Source organism: Salvelinus fontinalis, chromosome 35 (assembly GCF_029448725.1).
Source record: "Salvelinus fontinalis isolate EN_2023a chromosome 35, ASM2944872v1, whole genome shotgun sequence".
Lineage (NCBI taxonomy): Eukaryota > Metazoa > Chordata > Actinopteri > Salmoniformes > Salmonidae > Salvelinus > Salvelinus fontinalis.
Genome location: NC_074699.1, coordinates 2206588 through 2221198, shown reverse-complemented (window position 1 = coordinate 2221198; position 14611 = coordinate 2206588). Strand labels below are relative to the sequence as shown.

The following is a 14611-nucleotide window of genomic DNA, read 5'->3' as shown; positions in this document are numbered from 1 at the left end:
TGTGCTTCTCCACTACCCTTAAACTTGCTGCACCACGACCTATATACCAACTACAGTGTATTTTATTGCCATAACACATGTAAATGAAATGTTCATATTTACTGTAAAAAAAAAATATGGTAACATTGAACATATTGTAACATAGTCCCTTGACATACATGACTTAACTACTTTGCATAATGCTCAGTTTACCCACTCTAAGAAATCATACTTGTATTAAAATATTAAAGCTGCATTATGTATTACTGTGTCCAATTGATTCTGGTTGGTTGTAATGGTTAATAATGGGAATTGATGGAAATTATGTAAAAATGTATCACTAGCTACTTTAAACAATGCCACTTAATATAATGTTTACATACCCTACATTACTCATCTCATATGTATATGTATATACTGTACTCTATATCATCTACTGCATCTTGCCATCTTTATGTAATACATGTATCACTAGCCACTTTAAACTATGCCACTTTATGTTTACATACTCTACATTACTCATCTCATATGTATAGACTGTACTCTATACCATCTACTACATCTTGCCTATGCCGTTCTGTACCATCACTCAGTCATATATCTTTATGTACATATTCTTTATCCCTTTCCACTTGTGTGTATAAGGTAGTAGTTGTGGAATTGTTAGGTTAGATTACTCGTTGGTTATTACTGCATTGTCGGAACTAGAAGCACAAGCATTTCGCTACACTCGCATTAACATCTGCTAACCATGTGTATGTGACAAATAAAATTTGATTTGATTTGTTTTCGATTGGAATAACTAGCACCAGCAGGTAAGATCAGTGCATTAGGCTACATCACGTTAGTACAGTTGGCTAACAACGTAGTATCACTGTACATTATTTACAGTAACAGAAGCTAGCTGCGTGTTTTGACAGGTTGTTAGAATAGTTTGTCACATCATCATCAAAATAATCTGTCAGCCCCAATATTTCCATACTGGGCTGAAATCATTGTGTGATTTTATTTTAGGCCTATGTATTGTCACACCCAGCTAGCTAACATTAGATACTTTGAAATGACTCAACAAACGCTACAGCTAACTAGTTGTTGATATGCACTTAAACATGCACTTGCTTATGCTTGTGTGTGTTCTAATGTGCTGAGCAAGTTGAGATGTTAAAGGTTAAACACTATTCATTTAATGTTCCATCTATACATCCGATCTGCTCACTGTGATTAAATGTTACATCTTATAGTCATAATTACAAACTTTCCAGACATGAAGCGGCCCATCTTCAAAAAGTTGCCAGATAGGAGCCCGAAAGACACCAGCCTTTGTCTGTTGTATGTGCCCTCAACACCCGTGCGCTGCTGGGCCTGTGTCCAAGCCCTCGACACCTGTGCCTGGATGGGCCTCTGTCCGTCCCCTCGACATCTGTGCCCGGCTGGGCCTCTGTCTGCAGACTGGTCTCATAGACCAGACATAGAATGGTAAACATAAATCAGGGACACTCAAATGAGTATGTTACATTTAGTATGGTTACGTAAGACATAAGGTTACGAACGTCTACCAACCCAAAGGTTGGTGTTTGAATCTCATTATGGACAACATTAGCTACTTAGCAACTTTGTAACTTCTTACCATTTTCTTGCTACTTGCCCTAAAACTAACCTAACCCTTTTAGCTAACCCTAACCTTAAACCTTCAACCTAACTCCTAACCTTGAATCCTATCCCCCAGCTAGCTAACATTAGCGTTAGCCACCCCAGCTAACGTTAGCCACAACAAATTGGAATTCGTAACATATCATACTTTTTCAAATTCGTAACATATTGTACATTATGCAAATGTGTAACTTATTGTACGAATTGCAATTCGTATTATATTGTATGCATTGTAATTCATAACACATCATTTGAAATGGATGATAGACACCCACAAATTAATACTAAATAGATGTATCGGATTAATTTACAGAATAATATGAAATGCTGAGACCATGTTGCTGTCTGTGACCTCCACACCTGTGCCCAGCATCAGCAAACCCCTTGCCCATACGACGCGATACACGCTGTGTATCGAAGGTGAGCATTTGGTTACAACGCCGAGCTGCAGTCAGGTCAAGACCCTGGGGAGTTTGATGAGCACACAGATGAGCTTCCCTGAGATGGTTTCTGATAGTTTGTGTGGAAATTCTTCGGTTGTGGAAACCCACAGTTTCATCAGCTGTATGGGTGGCTGGTCTCAGACAATTCCGCAGGTGAAGACGCCGGACGAGAAGGTCCTGGGCTGGCGTGGTTACACATGGTCTGCAGTTGTGAGGCCGGTTGGACGTAGTGCCAAATTCTCTAAAACGACGTTGGAGGCGGCTTATGGTAGAGAAATTAACATTTAATTATCAACAGCTCTGATGAACATTCCTGTAGTCAGCATGCCAATTGCACGCTCCCTCAACTTGAGACATCTGTGGTATTGTGTTGTGTGACAAAACTGCACATTTTAGAGTGGCTTTTTATTGTCCCAGCACAAGGTGCACCTATGTAATGACCATGCTGTTTAATCAGCTTCTTGATATGCCACACTTGTCAGGTGGATGGATTATATTGGCAAAGGAGAAATGCTCACTAACAGGGATGTAAACAAATTTGTGCACAAAATTTGAGAGAAATAAGCTTTTTGTGCAAATTAAACTTTTCTGGGATGTTTTATTTCAGCTCATGACACTTGACATGTTTTATTTCAGCTCACAACACTTGACATGTTGCGTTCATATTTTTGTTCAGTGTATTTCATTTCCCCAACATGTGTGCTATGTGCACTGATTTCATACAATACGAGTAGATTTGTCATTCTCACGGCTTCAATTACTTCCTTGATTTACACTCAAAACAATTTAGCTAACATTAAGTTTTCGGTGTGAAAATGAACTTAAATGTATAGATTAAGCCCTTTCTCTTAATAGAGATAAACAAGATTTAACTCCTGTGGTGTTTTGATTTAACACATTTACCCTTTTACAAGTTTCAATCCTGACGAGGGAGAGCGGTTTGACAAAAAGAAACAGGTTTTCATATTAAAAATGTATGGATGATGATGACAGATTTACGGGGTAAGAGGAGCGAGAATTGTCAGAAGAAGCCCGATGCTTTTCTACTGTCAGATTTTCATAGTAGGAAAAGAAAGCATAAAAAACAAAGATTCAAGGCTAAATACAGCAGCCTTGTCGGGATTCGAACAAGGGGTGGCATCGGCGAGTATGTTCATTCTTGGTAGAAAATGCCCCCCCGAATTCCCTTCACTTGTTAATTCCTGGTGTCACAACCTCATCTAATGAGCGATATCCTTGATGCAGTAGGGAAAGAGTTAGACTGATAATCTAATGGTCTCTGCTTCGGTTTTGGCAGGTAGCGTTTTTCTGGCAGCAGCAACCTAAAGGTTAGAGGTAAGGCTTTGAATTCCAGGTCCAATGGGAAAATCTGGTGGGGAGCGATCCTAGACCTAGATGCCATCTCCTGACAATTGAAACGTAAAACAAGATACATTTCTGTTTTCTGTAAACATGGGCAATAAAGTATTCTTCTTTAAACATGTTAAACTGAGGATAAAGTAAACCATACCTTTTAACTTCTTATGGCTGCAGGGGCAGTATTGAGTAGCTTGGATGAAAGGTGCACAGAGGTGCCCATAGTAAACTGCCTGCTCCTCAGTCCCAGTTGCTAATATATGCATATTATTATTATTATTATTATTATTATTGGATAGAAAACACTCTGAAGTTTCCAAAACTGTTTGAATTATGTCTGTGAGTATAACAGAACTCATATGGCAGGCAAAAACCTGAGAAGTTCCACTTCCTGTTTGAATTGTTTCTGAGGTGGCAGATTTTCAACCAAGCTCTCATTGAAATTACAGCGAGATATTGATGAGTTTTCACTTCCTACGGCTTCCACTAGATGTCAAGAGTCAATAGAACTTTGTCTGATGACTCTAATGTGAAGGGGGGCCGAAGGAGACAGGAATGAGTAATCACTGCCACGAGCTGATCACGCATTCACCATGCGCCTTCACATGAGGAGGACGTCCGTTCCACCGCTCTTCTGAAGTCAATCTAATTCTCCGGTTGGAACGTTATTCAAGTTGTATGTTAACAACATTCTAAAGATTGATTCAGTACATCGTTTGACATGTTTCTACTGACTGTTACAGAACTTTTGGACATTTCGTCACGTTATAGTGGAGGCGCTTTGTGGCTTTGGAATTGTTTACCAAAGGCGCTAACCAAAGTAGCTAATTGGACATAAATAACGGACATTATCGAACAAATCAAGCATTTATTGTGGACCTGGGATTCCTAGGACTGCATTCATCAAAGGTAAGGAAACATTTATCATGTATTTTCTGGTTTCTGTTGACCCCAACATGGCGGCTAATTTGGCTATTGTTCTGAGCTCCGTCTCAGATTATTGCATGATTTGCTTTTTCCGTAAAGTTTTTTTGAAATCTGACACAGCGGTTGCATTAAGGAGAGGTATATCTATAATTCCATGTGTATAACTTGTATTATCATCTACATTTATGATGAGTATTTCTGTTAAAACGATGTGGCTATGTAAAATCACTTGATGTTTTTGGAACTAGTGAATGTAACGCGCCAATGTAAAATCCGATTTTTTGTTATAAATATGAACTTTATTCAAACAAAACATGCATGTATTGTGTAACATGAAGAACTATGAGTGTCATCTGATGAAGATAATCAAAGGTTAGTGATTCATTTTATCTCTATTTCTGCTTTTTGTGAAAGCTATCTTTCGCTGGAAAAATGGCTGTGCTTATTGTGGTTTGGTGTTGACCTAGCATAATCGTTTGTAGTGCTTTCGCTGAAAAGCATATTTGAAATCGGACACTTTGGTGGGATTAACAACAAGATTACCTTTAAAATGATATAAGACACATCGTGTATGTTTGAGGAATTTTAATTATGAGATTTCTGTTGTTTGAATTTGGCGCCCTGCACTTTCACTGGCTGCTGTCATATCGATCCCGGTAGCGGGATGCAGCCATAAGAAGTTTTAACATTGCATGCTACCTTTTTTAGAGTTAAATGCGGTAGTTAATTTAGGACTAGCCTACTGTGATTAATAAAATGTGTGATTATAATTTGTTTGAAACAAAGCAAAATTAAATAAAATTGTAGAAATATTCTAGAGTTATTTTCCTCTGAGACTTCTCTGTTACCACTCGAATCTGCTGCCATTGCTGTGCATTAAAAATGGATGAGTGATACGGTTTCTTGTTCCATTTTGCCCATTTAAAGACCATCTCCAATTCCCTAAAGGTTGTCAGTGCCTTCCACCAAAATAGCACCAAATCTATGTGTGAGGACAGACACTGGGAGACGAGAAGCAAGTACAGGGAGTGAAAATTTCATAACAGACATGAAACAAAACACGGACAGTGTCTGGACATGGGAAACATAACAAGAATACAGGAATACAGGAATAGACAAATAAAGAGGAGGCAATCATAAAGTGATGGAGTCCAGGTGAGTCCAATGAAGCGCTAATGCGCTTAACGATGGTGACAGGTGTATGTAATGATGGGCAGCCTGGAGTGAGAGGGGGAGCGGGAGCAGGTGTGACACTATGCTGTTACCGATGCACAACAACCAAGCTATTTGAGGTAATTTACCCATATAAAAGTCCACTAGTTTGTGTTCACCTGAAAGGCTGTTTTGTGTGAATGGTCATCAGAGGTCAGAATGGGGGTCATTTTGATGGGCTACACAGTGTTGCCAACTGTCGCTATATTTAGCAAATATTTCTGATCTCTCTAGCAACAAAAAAATAGCCTGGCGACCAATCTAGCAACTTTATCTGGTGTTATTGGAGACTTTGAGACTCTGACGTGAAATCACGTATCGTTCTTACTCTTCTCAATGAGCAGCTGGTGCTGCCGTGGTCCCCACCCCCCTCCCAAAGCACTCACCGGCGGCCCAGTCCTCGCGCAGCAGTCCTTCCCAGCTGCAGTCAGAGCAAGAGATGTTCACCCCTCTGTGTCCAGATTGCAAATTAATCGCTCATGCGGGAAGCCGTCGCTGGCTGATCCCGCCCTGGCTTACATTCAGGGCGGGATGTAAATGTAAAATGTTCTTTGTCTAAAATAAATCACTGCACAAAAATAAATCACTGCATTTGACTCACACAGCCTCAGTCACTTACTCACCTTGTCCACTATGTGACATAAGCTAAACATCTAGCTGCCTAACTGTACACTCAAAAATACAAAAAGGAGTGGGAATCAAACCCTGAATTCAAAGTCTGGTTGAAGTCGTTTATTGGAGATGATACACGGGCATACTGCCTGTATTGTAAGGCTGATTTCTACGCCAAACTTAGTGATGTAAAAAAACACATGCCAACTCAAAAACATACTCAAAAGGCAAAGCCTTATAACAGTTCCACCCAAAACAAGCTGCCATTTATGGTTAAAAAAATTGACTGCAAAAAAAGCTGAGGCCACCATGGTATTAGCTATTTGTAATGCGATGCTACTGGCGGCAGAGAAGTCAGGCGCAGGAGAGCGGAAACTGATTTACAACGGTTGTGCTTAATAACCATAAACCACCTAAACAGAACAATACAATAAATGGGTCAAACAAAACCCGGTAAATACCAGCATACTGTGCACAAGCACTACAACAAACAATTACGGACAAGGACATGGGGGGAAACAGAGGGTTAAATACACAACATGTAATTGATGGAATTGGAACCAGGTGTGATGGAAGAAACGACAAAACCAATGGAAAATGAAAAGTGGATCGGCGATGACTAGAAGGTCGGTGACGTCGACCGCCGAACGCCGCCCGAACAAGGAGAGGGACCAACTTCGGCGGAAGTCGTGACACTATTGCTGAACACTGTTCCATGCTGGTATGTGATCACATTGGAGAAGCATGTAGAGCTGCTTTCTCATACTCCACTGCTGCTACCCACATTTCAAAATGCACAGGACAAAGTGCACAGAAATGATTAATGGTGTTCTAGCACCATACTTTCTGAAAAAGTTGGTCGCAGATGTGGGTGACCAGCGTTTCAGCCTCCTCCTCGATGAGTCCATGGATGTAAGTGTTTGTAAGTACCTGGGGGTTGTGATAAGGTACTTTAGTGACACCAAGCAGACAATTGCATCAACATTTATGGGGCTTGTTGAGTTGGAGGGAGGAGATGCCAAATCTATAGCCCGTGCTGTTGTGGCTTTCCTCGAGAAGTGTTGTCTTAAAAAAGAGAAACTCCTGGGAATAGGGACTGACAATGCCTCTGTTATGATGGGGATGAACAAATATCTGGCCTCTAATATCTGGTCTGAAATATCTGGTTCTTATTCGCTGTGTGTCCCACGCTCTGCAGCTTGCTCATTTGTAGTTCTAAACATATTTAGGGTGTTTTTTTACTCCCTTTTTGTCTCTCCCATGACGTTATTCCTCTCCTACAGTGTCCATCACAATTACACGCACATGGCCAATTATGCAAATTAGGCGACAACGTCATTCAGCGACTTTTAGGACAGCCAATAGCTACTTTCCTTACTGAGGAGTTGGCAACACTGGGGCTAATTTAAAAGTTACCATTGCATTTCCAGCTAACATGTGGTGTCTTAGATTGGGGGCTAGAGAAGAGTTGTTACAGACTCCTGTAGATACAATCTGCCTATTCTGAAGTAGTCTCCTCATTGCATTGGAGGTGACGGGGTAGACTATCCGAGCAGCATTGGTTGAGTAGTATTGTACAAAAGCAACATGAAGATTTCTTATATACAGCATGTCTCAGTGGAGCTGACTATTCCTTGCACGACTACTAACTTACTCCGCTTCATTCTCTATGGGACATTTAAGTACATAAGACTATTCCTTGTGACATGGGTTATTATTGTCTTATTACCATTTTAGCATTTATTTGTAAAGTAAGTACCTGAAAATGCCAAAGCCAGCCTGCAGACCCTTATACTACGAATGTAGTTTGAGGAGTTAGCGAGGTAACTTTGGTCAACTCTGAGTTCAACTCGGGATAACTGCTACCAATAAAGTCGTTCTCCTTTTAGCCAGGTACATTTACATATCACCGAAATCTTCAGATCTAACGTGCTCCAGGGCAGACTAACTCAGGGCTAACTACATGTATCATGAATTAAGTGTCTGAGCCGCGAGTTGAGGACCAATTAAATCAGATTCCCTCCCTCTCGCAACGATTGCGTCATAATCCGCTTCATTCATTTGAGGAAGACAACTCATTAAATACTTTATTGATAAAATGTGCCAAATGTGGTAGTGAGGGGAAACCCAGTGGGCGGCAGTGGGAGAAGATGGAACGAGATGGATTTTGGCCAACATTCCGCACATTTTCTCATCTATGAAACATTTGATCTCAATACAGAAAACTAAAACTAGAATCTGTTCCGAACAGAGTGGACTAAGATTTGTAGACATTACCCTTCGGCCAAAGTTGTTTTATATTGCGTTGTTTAGAAGGAGTGCAAAGGCGAATTGCGTTATTGCACACGCGCACTTCACAGAGTAGGCGTTCCCTAACGGAAATATGCAAATGTACGTCTGTAAATAACAACAAGCCTACACCCTGGGTTCTCACGCTGAGGTGTTCATACTTCTATAGCCCACAATCAGTGATCACCACTGAGACCACTCAGCAGGCTACGTAAACACTGACTGTTCTATTATTCAATGTTAAAAATGTAATGCTAATGAAACGACAGGAGCAACCCAATATAGCTAGAGTCACTGAGGGCAAAACAGCTGGTAGCTTAATGTGGACTGTTTATAAGAATGGAGAAAAACATCTCCTCCTCCACACTGTTCTGCATGTGTATGTGAGTGATGGAGACAGAAGAGCAAAACATGTACTGAACACATACACAGAGTTGGATTTTTGATTAAAGAGCCCCTATGCAAGGTCACTTTCCTTGTTACAGAGACAGGTCGTGTTGATCCTCCCGCTAATGGGGAACCAGAGACGCTTATCCAGCCCTGGGGGAGGAAGGCCCGTTCTTCTCTTCCTGTAAATAACTGTTTCCGTAGTGAATATATGGCACTGTCTGGTCCATTTAAAAAGTACAGGCTACCACTGAGTCAAACACGTTTCATAGAGCACCTAAAGAAGCCCTGGCAACAAATAAAAAAATCTATCAATGAAAAAGATCTGACCAATACATGTTTTTGGAAACATTGTGCTACTCAACTGAAAACCTTTGGAAACTGTGTTACTGTTAATGTCACTTGAGAAGGTGTTTAACTTTAGTCTGTCCACCAATACACCACCCAATTGACTTTATGCATTGAGCATTGTCATGAGGAATGAGGCTTGCCAACTTGCCAGAGATAATAATGAAGCAAGCTAAGTAACTCTTCCTTTGTCACTGGTCTTCTCTCCTTCTCAGCAGCCTACTACATAATCACCATCAGATGGCGACTACAGACTAGGTTAAATAACCTCAATCAGACTGATGCAGGTGAAATCATCATTCATTTGGATCGCAATGGTTTTCTTTCATGGTCTTTCTTTCCTGTCGCCTGCTGAGTCTTGTGGGATACCTGTGTCCCCAGTGAAATGTCTAGGCGTCGTTTTAAGAAATAATGTGTCCTGTTTCTGTGGTGAACAGCTGCTTTTTTTCACATTAGCCTCATTCACAACTCGTGTCACCAAGGCTACGCGACCTATGGGCCGAAATGGTGAGAAGCATCTATTGGAAACGCTTGATGTCTCAGATGCTCATGGCTAATCCACTGACAACTTGTAGCACATAACTTATCAATTACAAACAAATCGAGTTATTTAAAAGGATTGATTGAATATGGTCAGCCTTGCGAATGGCTGGTAAAAACCTCACCTGTCCAAATTAATTTTAGCGTCCTCCATCACCAACTCTCCATGGCTCTGGGCCAACTAGTGTTAAAACGATGCTAATTAGCCAACCCCTTCAACGCAGGTAGGCTATAACTTATGGAGAGTAAATGGCCGATTTACTCGGCAAAATAATTACATCACTGGCATGATGGCATTGCATTGCAGAAGAGGAGAATCCCTCAGCCCGCCTGCGCATCATTTTCAATCACGTCTCTGTAGAGCGGTCCACACTCCCTCCTCCTCGAGACGTGACTCTCCAGAGGCAAACCCTGCCTCGTGGTGACGTCACTCGCTCGGCTACTAGATAAATATGGGGATCCGTACGTTTCACTGGATCAAACCGAAACTTCTCTTCACTGAAGGATAGATCGCAAGTGGATTGCCTGGTTCAGGATTTTGGAATACGTCAGACCCACATCAAATGTAAGTTTTCTTATGGAATTGAATGATTTTACAGTCGTGATAATACATTAATTAGGCTATGACTGTTTCAAATCATTTGAGTTGAACTTCAATTTTAACATTGCTCAATGCTCCATCAAACCGTAATTAATATTATAGGATACAGGCACATTATTGTCTTAAATGACTTTGCTCAAATAAATATGACACAAAAGTTCATATAAACTGTGGCCTAATAAAGGATTTAAAAAAAAACATCAATAGCTAGGCGTAGTGATGCGAAATGCATTTATTTTTGTCGGAGTTGGTTGCTTTTCATGTTTACAGCCCAATCTTACTAAAGAGTGCATCTATTTCACAGACAAAAAAGTAATGACTTTGAACAAAAGTGACAAATTGCGGAACATGGACAAAAGAAGAGGGAGCATGCCGTTTCCCATGCACCTGCAGAACCTGCACAGAAGAAGCATGCCAGTGGACGACCGCGAGATGCGCAAGGCGCAAACTGGAGAGCTGTCCAACCTCATGCGCCGCACGTCCTACACTCCCGGCGACCCTCACAGAGACAGCTGTGTATCGGACTCGTCCGATTCGGTTATATCCTCCGGCAGCGACTCCGAGGGACAGGTGTACAAGGTGGTTCTCCTCGGCGAGCAGGGTGTCGGCAAGTCTAGCCTGGCACGTATTTTCGGTGGAGTCGAGGATGGTCACGACTGCGACGAGACAGGTGTGTGTCTGATGACCATTACTGATGATGATGGCGTTGAAGTTTATATGGCATTGAGAATCCACCATAAAGCAATACTTTTTTAAAGCAAAGACAATAACTGTTTGACTGTGGCTGTCCTCAGCACCCCATTGGAGCTAATGCACATAGGCTCCAAACTAAGTAAATATAGGATTGGTTTCCGTATCATCTTGGCACACAGGCTGAAGTACATTGATTATTGCTATTTCCATCCAGTCAGTAAGGCGCCACACCTATCAAAGTACTGCTGTTGACATATACAGCCACAGACATAGTGGATGGGAGATATGAAAATGAATGACTGAGGGACGGAGACAGTAATGCACAGTAGTGCCCATCACAGATATAGGGTAATTGAAAGTTAATGAGCTGTACTAAAGGCATCCTGAAATGGGCAATAGAAATGGGCAATAGTGAGTGAGACCTCACACTTGACCCAGTTAGTGGGTATATATCATTTTGGCTAGGTGTCTTTATCTGTCTGCTTGCTTTTGTTTCAGGAAACACGTATGACAGATCGATTGAGGTGGACGAGGAGGAGGCGTCCATCTTGTTGTACGACATTTGGGAACAGGTGAGGCATATAAAGCAATTTCAGTTTGACCCTCAGAAAATTGGTCTTAGTCATAGCATATCATTTGATGTAATGTGTAGTGCTCTAATGCTGGTGTATAATATAAAATACCACTATAATAACTTTAATTTTAGCACCTGCAGCTTTTGGTTAGATAAGGAGTGTAACTAATCAAATTATATTTCTCTTTGTTTACAGGATAACAGTCAGTGGCTGAAGGAACAGTGCATGAGGATAGGTGACGCCTACATCATCGTCTACTCAGTGACAGACAAGTCCAGCTTTGAGAAGGCGTCAGAGCTACGCATCCAGCTACGCAGAGCTCGCCAGTCTGAGAACATTCCCATCATCCTCGTGGGCAATAAGAGTGACCTGGTGCGATCCAGAGAAGTCTCTGTGGATGGTAAGTGACGGTGATCTCTTCTGTCCAAGGCATCTCTGTATTTGCATAGTGCTACTTCTTTAAGAATGACTGCTGTACTTAAAGCTAGTATCAAGGTGTTATGCGAAGGCATAATGATGAGGGGGAAGTCAGTGTCCCCAGGGAACACTATAGATTCTCACCTGCGCCGCCCCTCCTTTTTTGTTGTTGCAGAGGGCAGCACCTGCGCTGTGGTGTTTGACTGCAAGTTCATCGAGACCTCAGCCAATCTCCACCACAACGTCAGGGACCTGTTCGATGGCATCGTCCGGCAGATCCGACTGCGCAAAGACAGCAAGGAGGAGAACGCTCGCCGTATGGCCAACTGGAAACGACGCGAGAGCATCGGCAAGAAGGCCAAGCGTTTCCTGGGCCGTATGGTGGCCCGGAAGAACAAGAAGATGGCCTTCAGACAGAAGTCCAAGTCCTGCCATGACCTCTCGGTCCTCTGAGAGTACAGTATCTGGACTGCTGTTCTCTCTTTGGCCTTCAAGACCAGACGCTGTGTGTTTTTTAACACTAACCCCAAGGACTGATAGAGCTGTACAGAAATTATATATTTTATTATATTCATTAAACACAACAGACGTGTCCATGTTAATGATCTGCATGAGGTTTCAGTTTAGTCTTTTGTCTTGCTTATGTATAGATGTTGATACTTCTTGTGTATGTATATTCAATCCACCAAGGCTTGTTATTTGCAACCATGAGTTGTAAGATTGCCTTGATAATGGGGGACAATTTGTTTGGTTCTACTCCATTTAGTGTTGGTAGAGTTGTATATAGCCCTCATTAAAGATTAGATTATGGTACACTGTCCTGAAAAGCAATGGAACTGTAAGCACCATGAGTGATGTCATTGCATTCTGTCACATGGAGTCATTTTTACTTGAAACTGGGTACGCAGGTTCGTACTTTGGCCATGATGCTAAGGACAGGAATAATGTGTACTGGGGGTTAGGTCAGGTTTTGGAAAAATATATAATTCTATTGTCCTAACCTTCAGTCCAGATGTGAATGAAGAAAGCAATAATAAGTTATATTTATCATGTGAATTACATTTTTTGTTTCAAATACAGTTGATTTTCACTTCCTTTTAATATTCAATCATTTTGTTATGTTTACTTTTCTAATAAAAAAATGAAATACAACTATTCCATATTTTTTCTTGCCCAGATCATAAAACAATGAGACTACACCATAAACGAAAGTTAAATACACTACCGTTCAAAAGTTTGGGGTCACTTAGAAAAGTCCTTGTTTTCCATGTAAACATACATGAAATTAGTTGAAAATTAATAGGAAATATAGTCAAGATGTTGAAAAGGTTATAAATAATGATTTTTAATTGAAATATAATTGTGTCCTTCAAACTTTGCTTTCATTAAAGAATTTTCCGTTTGCAGCAATTAAAGCTTTGCAGACCATTGGCATTCTTGTTGTCAATTTGTTGAGGTAATCTGAAGAGATTTCACACCATGCTTCCCGAAGCACCTCCCACAAGTTGGATTGGCTTGATGGGCACTTCTTACATATCATATGGTCAAGCTGCTCCCACAACAGCTCAATAGGGTTGAGATCCGGTGACTGTGCTGGCCACTCCATTATAGACAGAATACCAGCTGACTGCTTCTTCCCCAAATAGTTATTGCATAGTTTGGAGCTGTGCTTTGGGGCATTGTCCTGTTGTAGGAGGAAATTGGCTCCAATTAAGCTCCGTCCACAGGGTATGGCATGGCGTTGCAAAATGGAGTGATAGCCTTCCTTCTTCAAGATCCATTTTACCCTGTACAAGTCTCCCTTTTTACCACCACCAAAGCACCCCCAGACCATCACATTGCCTCCACCATGCTTGACAGATGGCATCAAGCCCTCCTCCAGCATCTTTTCATTTCTTCTGCTTCTCATGAATGTTCCTTGTGATCCGAACACCTCAAACTTAGATTCGTCTGTCCATAACACTTTTTTCCAATCTTCCTCTGTCCAGTGTCTGTTCTTTTGCCCATCTTAATATTTTATTTTTATTGGCCAGTCTGAGATATGGCTTTTTCTTTGCAACTCTGCCTAGAAGGCCAGCATCCCGGAGTCGCCTCTTCACTGTTGATGTTGAGACTGGTGTTTTGCGGGTACTATTAAATGAAGCTGCCAGTTGAGGACTTGTGAGGTGTCTGTTTCTCAAACTAGACACACTAATGTACTTGTCCTCTTGCTCAGTTTTGCACCGGGGCCTCCCACTCCTCTTTCCATTCTGGTTAGAGCCAGTTTGCGCTGTTCTGTGAAGGGTGTAGTACACAGCGTTGTACAAGATCTTCAGTTTCATGTCAATTTCTCGCATGGAATAGCCTTCATTTCTCAGAACAAGAATAGACTGACGAGTTTCCGAAGAAAGGTCTTTGTTTCTAGCCATTTTGAGCCTGTAATTAAACCCACAAATGCTGATGCTCCAGATACTCAACTAGTCTAGAGAAGGCCAGTTTGATTGTTTCTTTAATCAGCACAACAGTTTTCAGCTGTGCTAACATAATTGCAAAAGGGTTTTCTAATGATCAATTAGCCTTTTAAAATGATAAACTTGGATTAG

The 14611-nt window shown here is 41.3% G+C and overlaps 1 protein-coding gene across 1 annotated transcript; it reads left to right on the top strand.

Annotated features, from left to right (window-relative positions):
- Positions 1-10204: 10204 nt before the first annotated feature.
- LOC129834205 (GTP-binding protein RAD-like) lies at positions 10205-13181 on the top strand. The gene is made up of 5 exons (XM_055898948.1): positions 10205-10308; positions 10649-11014; positions 11536-11609; positions 11808-12012; positions 12205-13181. Exons 2-5 carry the CDS (start codon positions 10660-10662, stop codon positions 12480-12482), a joined length of 912 nt encoding a protein of 303 aa, XP_055754923.1. The 5' UTR covers positions 10205-10308; positions 10649-10659; the 3' UTR covers positions 12483-13181.
- Positions 13182-14611: the final 1430 nt, after the last annotated feature.